Source organism: Onychomys torridus, chromosome 23 (genome assembly GCF_903995425.1).
Source record: "Onychomys torridus chromosome 23, mOncTor1.1, whole genome shotgun sequence".
Taxonomy (NCBI): Eukaryota; Metazoa; Chordata; class Mammalia; order Rodentia; family Cricetidae; genus Onychomys; species Onychomys torridus.
Genome location: NC_050465.1, coordinates 2,782,036 through 2,793,084, shown reverse-complemented (window position 1 = coordinate 2,793,084; position 11,049 = coordinate 2,782,036). Strand labels below are relative to the sequence as shown.

General features: G+C 50.5%; 1 protein-coding gene across 4 annotated transcripts; it reads right to left on the bottom strand.

The window, feature by feature from the left end:
* Positions 1 to 1,391: 1,391 nt before the first annotated feature.
* Positions 1,392 to 9,160, bottom strand: Chrnd (cholinergic receptor nicotinic delta subunit). 4 transcript variants are annotated; one of them, XM_036173669.1, is made up of 12 exons: positions 9,109 to 9,160; positions 8,718 to 8,872; positions 8,271 to 8,315; positions 7,603 to 7,712; positions 7,301 to 7,456; positions 6,971 to 7,083; positions 4,863 to 5,063; positions 4,262 to 4,373; positions 4,064 to 4,178; positions 2,557 to 2,761; positions 2,352 to 2,470; positions 1,466 to 1,648 (listed from the first exon to the last, which is right to left on the bottom strand). In XM_036173669.1, exons 1-12 carry the CDS (start codon positions 9,158 to 9,160, stop codon positions 1,466 to 1,468), a joined length of 1,566 nt encoding a protein of 521 aa, XP_036029562.1. The 4 variants fall into 4 exon arrangements, with proteins under 4 accessions (XP_036029564.1, XP_036029562.1, XP_036029563.1 ...); XM_036173670.1 differs by having other exon boundaries at positions 8,718 to 8,863; XM_036173671.1 differs by lacking the exon at positions 8,271 to 8,315 and having other exon boundaries at positions 1,392 to 1,648; positions 8,718 to 8,863.
* Positions 9,161 to 11,049: the final 1,889 nt, after the last annotated feature.

Below are 11,049 nucleotides of genomic sequence, written 5' to 3'. Positions count from 1 at the left end.
AATGGGTTTCTCTTTTCCTCAGTCACATCTCAAGATGCAAACCCTTACCCGCTGCTGTCAGGACCAAATGGCATCACCACTTCGCTGTGATGAAATAGACTGAGCTGTGATGACCTTACATCTGTACAAGGAGACAGATAATTGGGCCACTGTCTCCTGTCTGGGTTCTTCTCTGTCACAATGATAGATGTGTCACAGGATGCAAGAATCCTGGGCACAAACCCCTCTGACTGTGTCCTGCAACCCAACCCCACAAATGAGGACCAGGATAAGAAATGACCCCTGGAGTTCCCTAGATTTCTGGAACACAGGTACTTTTACCCCAACAAATATATTTGGTGTTAATCACAACTTGAGAACGGGTCTTACTGCATGCATAGTGCAGATGAAGACCCTGTAGCTAAGGGCTGGGGTGCAGCTGAATGATGGGAATGCTTGCCTCTGTGCAGGCCTGTGGGTTCCACCCCCTAGCATCATAAATCCCAGCATTCAGGAGGCAGAGCCAGGTGTATCTCCGTGAGTTCAAGGTCTGGTCTACAGAGTGAGTCTCAGGACAGACTCCAAAGCTACACAGAGAAACCCTGTCTAGAAAAAAAACAAAAACAAACAAACAAAAAGATGCCGGGTGTTGATGGCGCATGCCTTTAACCCCAGCAATCGGGAGGCAGAGCCAGGCGGATCTCTGTGAGTTTGAGGCCAGCCTCGAGGTCTACAGAGCGAGATCCAGGAAAGGCACAAAGCTATACAGAGAAACCCTGTCTCGAAGAACAACACAAAAAGACAACTGGGTACACATTTAAATTTGAACTTCAGACAATTCTTTATCATAAGTGTGCCTCAAATATTGCAAAGCAACCCTGGTTTGGGGAACCAGGGACAAGGAGGAAGGGAATTGGTGTAGGGATACCTTGGGGGGGGGGCTGGTGCTCTAAGATAATTGATGCCAAGCATGACTCTCCCACACCAGTCCCCAGCTTCTCAGAAGGACCCAGATAGAATGACCAAGGCTGGCAGATGACACTCAGGACAGTCCCTCACTATATATAACCTCCTTCCCCTGGGGACTGGACACAAGGTACCCCCTCTTCGGCCCCGGGTCAGCACTGGGAGCCCGAGTTTGAGGAGCAGGTGGGACAGGAAGACACAGAAACAGGAAGCTCAGTTCTGATCTGCCCCAGAAGGGAGCAAGGCAGAGAAGTGGCTCAGGCTGAGGGCCCTATCCAGTGCTCTTCCCAAGAAGCCAGTCCAGTGTCAGCCCCCTGGCCCCTGAACAAGTCCCTTGCCTCTCCCCCATCCCTGGGGCCTCCCTCCCACCATGTCCACTCTCAGCCCATCTCAAGCTCCCCCTCCTTTATTTGGAAAGGAATTGCTCCAGCAAACGGCATCAGCTAGGCCCAAGCTCACGGCCAGGAACTAACTGCTGTAATCAGACTACTGTCTTCCTGGCTGCCCACTCATGCTTGCTCTAGATGAAGCGCCTGTCCTGCTCTTGGTAGGAGAAGGGGTCCCCGGGGAAAGGCTGGGGTGGGGGCTGGTTGTAGACACCCTGCAGGAAGATCCAGGCTGTGCCGATCATCATGACGGGTGTCACTACAAACAGGCAGAGACGGTCCAGTGTGCGGGCCACCTGGTTCCAGTTGTCCTTTTCCTACAAGGAGGGCCAAGACACCATGGGGAGAGGGAGGTCCTCAGACTGCAGGCCCATACCCCCAGAAATGGAGGCACATAAACTTGGCTTCTATGTGTCTGTGGGGGCCACCTCAGACTTGCATCAGATAGGGTTAGAACAGGCTGCCATTACTCCCAGTAGGGGCCTAAGCCATTAGGGGTTGTTTCCAGCCGTGGATGAACAGGGGTATATAAAGAACTGTTAAGAAGTTGCTTAAGCATAGACAACCCAGTATGGCTGCTTTTGAAAGGTCTGGGGCTGGGCTGGGAGTGTAGCTCAGTGGCACCGTGCTTTCCCAGCATACATAAAGCTCAGAGTCAATCCCTAGTACCACAAAAGTAGCATAATAATAAAATAAATATAATCAACACCTGACATGGTTTGGAGTATCTTAGCAGAAAGGAGGGACCCAAAGAAGTACTTGGAATATGTCCTGGTGGGGTAGGGTTATATGTCTGTTTGGGCCCCCCCCGAGCTTGTGCCTGACCCAGTGTGATGCTGTGGGGTTTCATGAAGGAATTCTGCCTTCTTGGGAGAACGTACATCAAGGGATCCTTACCCACCATGCATCTCTTCATCTAAGTGGGCATATGAGGTATGAAGTATATGAGGGAAAGACAGAATTCCCTTGACTGGTATACCACTTGAACGTCTGATTCCACAGTGAGCCCAGGTCACTCACCTCATTGTAACTGTTTTGGTCCCTCATGTGGTTGACGATGAAGTTCGCCCCATCCACAGCTGGCTTCAGTTCGCTCAAGAGCTCCTGTTGTGCCTGCTCAGAGCTTGCTGGGGGCCTGCCTGTAGATATGAGTCAGAGGCAGGAGTGATGCCTATCCACACCCACTGCCCACACTGGGCCATGCTCCATGGCTACCAGAACTCACGGGCTGTGGTGAGGCGCGGGGCCAGCCCATGGCGCCCTGACTGCTTCTCAAACATGAGGTCACTGCGGGACTTCAGGGAGAAATACTCCTCGGCCTTGGAGATGTATCCCAGGGAGCTGCTCCTCCGGATGGGAGTCCCGGGGCCAGGGCCCTCCTCTGCTGGCTGGGACATGTGCAGGAACTTGGGCAGGATCTCCAGGAAGAACTTGAGCAGTCAAGGGGACACAAGATAGGCCATTTCACAAATGTGGAGTGACTTTTACACATTCTGATGTCTCTGGTTGCCACACACAGCTCCCAGGCTGAGCCCATCATCTGTTTCCCAGCTCCCCACTGATTGGCATGAAGGATGCAGTCAACTCTCCCTCATTATTCAGCACAGAGCAGAACTCGGTCACTGAAAATAAATATTAAAAACAAAAAGCTGAGGGTGGGAATACATACCTTTACTCCCAGCATTCAGAAGGCTGAGGCAGGAGAATTAAGAGTTTGAGCATATGCTTTTTTTTTGCCCTTGGTTTTTCGAGACAGAGTTTCTCTGTGTAGTTTTGGTGCCTGTCCTGGATCTTGCTCTGTAGATCAGGCTAGCCTTGGAACTCACAGAGATCTGCCTGGCTCTGCCTCCCGGGTGCTGGGATTAAAGGTGTGCACCACCACCACCTGGCTGAGCATACACTTTATCACAGAGCCACACCCCAGCCTCCGCCTTTTCCTCCCTCTCCTCTTTCTTCTTCCTCTTCCTCCTTCTTTTCCTTTTCTTTATTTGAATCAGGTTCTCCTGTATCCCAGGTTAGCCTAGAATTCACCACATAGCTGAGAATGACCTTGAACTTCTGATCCTCCCTCGAGGATTATAGGCCTGTGTCATCAGCTGGGTTCACCTTCAGTATTGTGCCTTGTGCATGCTAGGCAAGCACTCTACCAACTGAGCTCTATACCCATCCCTCCTCTTTTTATAAGCTGTATAGTAAGACCCTGTCTCAAATAAATAAAAGTCCAAATGTTGAGCTCCCCCTTCAAGCAATTAAAGACAAACGCCGTTAAAGAGCTACAGAGCCATTATCCTGAAGACGATCTGTTCCAGAAGAGCCTGCTGGCCCGGAGAGACTTAGAGCAAAGACAAGCTTGTTCCAAGCAACCTGTCCTCTGTGTCCTCACCAAAATTACTCCTTCGTTTTGTTCTACTTTTAAATTTGCATTTATTTGTGTGTGTGTGTGTGTGTGTGTGTGTGTGTGTGTGTGTGTGTGCAGGAGTTGGTCCTCCCCTTTATACCATGTGGGGCCTGGGAATCAAACTCAGGTGGCCAAGCTTGGTGGCAGGTGCTTCAACCCACTGAGCCATCTAACAGGCCCCTTAGTTTTTAAAGTTTAGTGGAGCAGAGGATTGAACCCAGGTCCTCATTCTGCACCACAGGACCAGTGCTTCTGCGGTGCTTCTGAGCATACTCATCATTCCCAGTGCTCCTCCTGGCCAGGACTTGGTTTCCAGCTTTAGGCAAGCACTCACCTTCTTGACTCCCTCCGACAGCACGTGAGTGCTGGGTGTTCGGAAGTGGATGTTGAGCACGATGACACAGATCACTACAACCATGGTGACCAGCACCATACCGAAGAGCAGGAACCTGAGGGTACACACCATGCCTGGAGCTGGGGACTAAGGGCCAGGGGCTTGGGCAGGGCTGGGTGTGGGCAGGGCTATACTCACTTGCCTACCAGGGGGATGGCCATGGATGTGGCAGGCAGCCTCTTGGAGATAAGCAACAGGAAGACAGATTGGGCCAGAAGCACCGAGATGGCCACTGATGTCTTCTCTCCACCTAGAGAGTAAGATCTAGCTGGAAACTTACACTTCCAGTCCACAAGGTCCCCCCCATGGCAGGGCCCTACTACCACTGTTCACAATACCATGATGAGTATCATAGAGTACATACAGCATCCTGTGCCTGGGTTTAAATCCTGACTCCACAGCTTATTAGTTGAGAGATCTGGACAAACGCGAATCTCAAACTCCGTTTCTCAAAGCATTTCAAGCATAAAATTAGGTAAGTGATCAACACTAACTATTATGTTTGCTCAGTCCCTGCCACTCAGAAAGTTCCCAAGCATCCTAGTAGAACCCCAACATGCAGTTCCTAAACCAAAGACCAGCCAGGCCTGCCCGCCCTTCCTGCTGAGTTATACACAATGCCATGCACAATCATTGCTCCTCTCGAGTGAAGAGAAGGGCAGGCCTGGAACACCTGTGCTAGGTGGCCTAGGGAGAGTCTGCCTGTCCAGGAGGACAGGGAGTGGGACATGAGGCTCACAGTCGCCTGGCAGGTAGAAGACCAGGTTGATCATGAAGGAGATGAGCACACAGGGTACCAGGATGTTGATGATGTAGAAGAGAGGCTTGCGGCGGATGATGAGGTAGAAGGTGATGTCTTGGTGGTTGGTGCTGTCCATCGGGACACTGGGGTCCACATTGACCTTAGCTGCCCGGTGGACTATCTCCCATTCACCGTTCTCTGAGGGATGTATTAGGACAGCTTGGGATCGAGCTGGAGAAAGGAACCCATGGGGCCAAGGACTCTTGGGATAGGATGAAGGGCTGGGGTGGAGCAAAGCAGGCTAGGGTGTTGTCTGCATGGAGGAGTCGTGGGTACTGTGGGGTCTGTCTCTGGGGATTAGGCTAGCAGGTTCAGTCTCTGAGGAAGAAGTTTTCCTCTGTGACTTTTCTGGGGGAGTTCTTTCATGGTTTTGTTTGTTTGTTTGTTTTGTTTCTCTCTCTCTCTCTCTCTCTCTCTCTCTCTCTCTCTCTCTCTCTCCCTCTCTCTCCCCACTTGGGAAAAAACCCAGAAGCTGAAGCCATACAAGGTTCAAATAAGTAATATATTTTGCCTTAAAAGGTATCACAAGGGGCTGAAGAGATAGCTCAGCAGTTAAGAGCACTTGGCAGCTCTTCCCGAAGTCCTGGGTTTAATTCCCAGCACCCACATGGCTGCTCACAACAGCCTATAACTGTAATCCCATGGGATCAGATGCCCTCTTCTGGTGTGCAGACATACATGCAGGTGAGACAACCAGACACATAAAATAGATAAGTAATTTCTTTAAAAAAAAGTTATAACAAGTCAAAAGTAGGTTGTGTGACAAAGATAAAGTTTTTAAAGCTCACTGTCGGGAGCCTATGAGATGGTTCCATGAGTCGTAAGGTGTCTGCCAAACCTGATGACCTGAGTTCAATCTCTGGGACTCCAGAAAGGAGAGAACTGACTCACGCTAATTGCCCTCTGACCTTGACACATGTGCTATGGCATGGCTCGAACCCACCCCCTCAGAGTAAACAAACAAACTATATATATACAAACTATATAAACTAAATATATAAACAAACTATATATGTATATACATGCACACATACGTATATACACACATATATGTATATACATACACACATATATGCATATACATACATATATGTATATACATACATACATATATGTGTACACACATATACATACATATATGTATATGTGTATATATACACACATACATATATGTATGTATGTCTAAAACAAATGCTCTCAGTCCTAGAGTCTGCAGCAGTTCAGGCTGGTATCTTGGTATCACTATGTAGCCAAGGCTGCCTTTGAACTCATGATCCTCCTATCCTAGCCTCTGAAGTACAGGGATCACAGGTATGCACCACCACACTGGCTTTCCTTCCTCCTTTGTTTTGTTAGTTTTTTTGAAACAGGTCTTGGCATGTAGCCCTGGATGGCCTGAAACTCCTTGTGTAGACCAGACTGGCTTTGAAATTGGGCAGCTCTGTTTTCTGCCTCCCAAGTGCTGAGATTACAGATCTGTGTGTTACCATGCCCTTTTGAGTCTGTCTTCTAGGTTAAAAACCAAAACTCCAATGCCATTTCTTGGCCATTCTTCCTTGGCCTAGATCTTAGGGAGAACATTAGATGAGTATAAAACTCCCATCTAGGATGTCCCAACCCTGAAACTGAAAGACTCGGGTTCTTCTTCTGGACAGGGCTGAGCAGGGAGCCCCACAGAGCTGAGCTTGTCACAGATGCAGTCTGTGGTGGCCTACATCCATCCATGGGACCCCAGGCACATCTCCAGGCTCTCTAGGTGCAGGAAGGCCCAATCACCCTGTATCAGCCACATCCATCCTCAGGGACCCTGCCATATTCACAAGTATGTCCTGAATGTGTTGAGGAATAATGAGAGGTCCCTGCTTCCTTCAGCTCTGACTCTGGAGTCTCTTTGGGTCAGTAAACGTAGGTGTGTAGGCTGTGCTTGCATGCCATCCCTGCCTGTACACACATGTAGCTGTGAGTGTGTGAAGTGCTGGTGTGACTGTATGCACATCCACAATGTATGTGTCTTCAGGGCCAGTCCACCATGGTTTCTGAAGTACCTGTGAAACCCTCAGGGTCAATGATAATCCACTCGATGGGGTAGGTGCGGCCATCTTCCTCCTCCTCCTGCTTCAGGCTAAGTCTGATCTCCTTGGCTGTGTACTTGAGTGAACTGGAGAGATCAGTAGGCAAAGAGTGACCATGAGTCTCTGGATGGGCTTCTGAGGACAGGAGGTGGAGGCACAGGGGGAAGGGCTATCTGGGGAAGGTCAGGGTCTGAGAGGATTCTGGTCAGCACAGGACCAAGGCCTCTGCTGGAGAGCATTTCATTCACAACCTTCTGCCCCTGGCAGCATGCCCTGGACCGAGAGACATTCAGGTGGACGCACCTGAATTTGAGGGAGCAGTTCTGCCAATCAAAAGGAAAGTAGGTGACCGAGATGGGGCAGGAGGAACGGAAGATGGACGGTGGCAGCCAGGTCACAGAGCCCGAATTATAAACGAGCACATTGCAGGCGAAAGAAAGCTGGAAGGAGCCGTCATTGCTGCGGGATGGGGACCATGGTCACTGTGTGCCCTGGGCAGTCAGGAAGGGGAGGAAGGGAGGGCAGGCAGGGTTGGAGGTGCAGGCTGAGGGGCATAAGGAAGGGAGCAGGATGAGGGAGGGAGGTCTGGGAGAGCGCCTCTCAACTTGTTCTCCAGCACAATCTCCGGTAGCCACACCATGTCGGAGGGCAGGCGCAGGACAGTGATGTTTCCAAACTCTTCAGCATCCCATTGTAGCCGGCTGTCTGTCCAGGCCTAGAAGTCCAAAAAGCACATCAGAAGTGGGCTCTGCACTGTGTACCCTCCCCAGTGGTCCTCACTTCTCTAGGGAAGATGGAGCAAAGCCTGCAAGTTGGGACAAAAGAAATTTGGGGGAGATAGGTAAAGAGTGAGGCCTGAGGCCTCACTGACAGTTGTGTAGGAACACAATTTCCATCCTGGGAGGCTTGTTTTGGTGCCATAAACTCTACCAGCTCTGTGTTTTCATGAGAAGAGTGACTTCTAATGCAAATAGGGGCTGATGTAGTGGTGTACACCTTTAATCCCAGTGGTCAAGAGGCAGATGCAAATGAATCTCTGAGTTTGAGGCTAGCCTGGTCTACATCTTAAGTTCTAGGCCAGCCAGGGAAATAGGGCCAGAGAACCCTGTCTCAAAACAACAACGGAGCAAGTCAGGACAGAGTGGCAATTTTAGCACAGGGGAAAAGGGCAGCTGGGCTCTGTGTAGTCAAGCTCTCCCGAAGGAGTGTCTGCAGGAGCTTGTGGATCCCTAGCAAAAGCAAGCGGCTGGAGCCTTCAGCAGGGTGTCCTTACATGATCTATCCACACGTTGGTGGTGAGGGTCTCCTCCACTTCTTTCTGTAATCAGATAAGAGGGCTGTTGCCAAAGGTTCCCACCAGTCTTTCCCCCAAACTCACTCACCAGGCATCTAATCTGCCTGGTTCCAGGGGACCACGGCATCTGGAAGGGCCAGTGCCTGCTGGAGCAGTGAATGGAGGTGGGTTGGCAGACCACAAAAAGCAGAAGGCAGAAGGCTGCTGTGGTGAGTCCTGGGGGGGGGGGTGTCGAGGGGGGGCATAGCGACCAGCAGTGACACTGGAAGGCAGAGCTGCCGGCTTTGAGTGGCTGAGGACTGTGATGCCATCCGGCATGGAGAACACTCAGGCATGTCTCACGGAAGAGGAGCTGGTCAGCCTAGAGCAACTGTCCATTCTCTCCTTCCTCTCCCCGGTCTATCCCATCCCAAATGGTCCACTCACCAGGGAGATGAGGTTGGAGAGGGTGAGACTTAGAGCGACATCCACTCTGTCCTCTTTGCGAGCCACGGGCCGAAGTTCCTTCTTGTAGCCCTTTTCCTGGAACAGGTGCCGGATCAGCCGTTGCTCCTCATTCAGGCCCCAGCTGCCTGGGAGGGTCAGGGAGAGGAACAGGGTGCTGGTCACTGGACCCAGAAAGAAAGCTTCCCTGTGGTCCTGCTGGGTCAGGGCAGAGCAGAGGGAAGCCAACTGCTCCCTGGGAGTGGGGTACCTGAAGTTAGGAAAGCCTGAGTGGGAGTGGGAATTAGGCGTAATTTTAGGGAGGGGACCATGCAGTGGTGGTGGTGGTGGGGCAGGTGAGAGTCCCCAGTAAGGGAGTCATGTCCACCCTTACCACACACAACAAGGGTAGCCAGCAGCCCCAGTATGGGCACAGGCCCTGCCATCCTCCACCTCTGACTGGGGCTTATGTCTTCCACTCAGCCTGTTTGTTGGCTGTGGAATGGAACAGGTGCTGGGTTGGCTTGGGGGTTTGGAAAGAAGGGGCCGGAAACGCAATCTGATACTTCAAGGCTGGTGATGAGGGGGTGGGACTTGCCAGCTAGGGCAGGATGCAAAGATCCCAGGCAGAGATTGTCACCCATAGCTGGGAGGGTGGGGTCTGGGAGGGTGATGGAGGGTAGGGACACGTGTGTGTGTGTGTGTGTGTGTGTGTGTGTGTGTGTGTGTGTGTGTGTACACGTACGCGCGCTGGTAGCCATGAATAGGTCGGTGACACATAGGCCAGCAGCTGCCACTGGGAGGTGTTAGCATATCAGTAGCTTCCCTGCCTCTAGCTTCTTTGGTGCATGTGGTATATGTGTATGGTATGTGTATACATGATATATGTATATACATGGTATGTGTATATATGGTATGTGTATACATGGTATGTGTACATGTGTCTGGTGTGTCTGTGCTTGTGTGTGGGCCTGTGGAGATGAAAGTCTATTGTTCTCCATCTCATCTGTTTTTAAATAGTCTATTAAATATTAGTGTGTGTGTGTGGTCAGAGGGTAACTCACAGATGTTTCTCTCTTTCTATAGAGGGTTCTGGAAGTGAACTCAGGTTATGTCAGGGCTGTAAACCAAGCACTGTGGCCAGTTGAGCTGTCTTGATAGCTCTCCACCTTTACATGTGAATTTTTTTTACTTTAAAAAATATTACATTTAGCTGGGCAGTGGTGGCGCACACCTTTAATCCCAGCACTCAGGAGGCAGAGGCAGGTGGATCTCTGTGAGTTTGAGGGAGCCTGGTCTACAGAGCTAGTTCCTGGACAGCCAGGGCTACACAAAGAAACCCTGACTCTAAAAACCAACAAAACAAAACAAAACAAAACAAAAACCATCAAAACCAAAAAACAAACAAACAAGCAGGTGTTTATTTATTGTGTGTGCATACCTGCATGTGTGTGTGTGTGTGTGTGTGTGTGTGTGTTTCACAGCATGTGTGTGGAAGTCAGAGGATAACTTGAAGGAATTAATTCTTTTCTTTCCCCATGTGGGTCCTGGCAATCAAACTCAGGTTGCCAGGCTTGGTAGCAGGTGCCTTTACCTGCTAAGCCATCATGACAGCTCATTTTTATTTATCTATTTATTTATTTATTTATTTATTTATGTTTTTTCGAGACAGGGTTTCTCTGTGTAGTTTTGGTGCCTGCCCTGGATCTCGCTCTGTAGACCATTTCTTTCCTTTATTTAATTTTAAATGAAGGTCCCTTACCTTCCCTGCTTCCATGAGTAGCCAAGACCAAGGGACAAGGGAGGGGGACCCACTGGGCAAGGAGAGGTCATTCTATAAGTTTCCACTTACACACTGAGTTGGACACACCCAGAGTCAACACTGTAGGTAGAAGTTGGCAGTGGAGATAGATGCTAAAAGAATACATCCACCTTCAAACTGGGTGCCTGGGGCATCTTGGTCCGCTCTACACAAGACAAAGGGTCTGCAAAAGCTAGAACAATCAGGAGCGGTGGGGAGCCGCTGGTGTGGGGCCAGGAATACTGTTTAGTAATGGGGTGAGTCTGGCAATGACAAGAAGGGTGCCACCTGCAATAGCCACGGGCAGTTCTGAGGCTGTTCTTTGTTCTAGGCTGGGGACTGGAGGTGACACCTGAGCACGTGCCCTCAGGGAGTCGAGAGCCCCGCCACTGTCACTGCCAGGGCACAGATGTCCTTGACATCTTTGGACTCATTGGTTGCACTCCGTGTACTTCCTGGTGGCAGCTTTGGAGCTGATGTGGATCACTTCGCTCGTATGCAGGGGTGGGGGACACTTGTAGAGACACAGAAGAG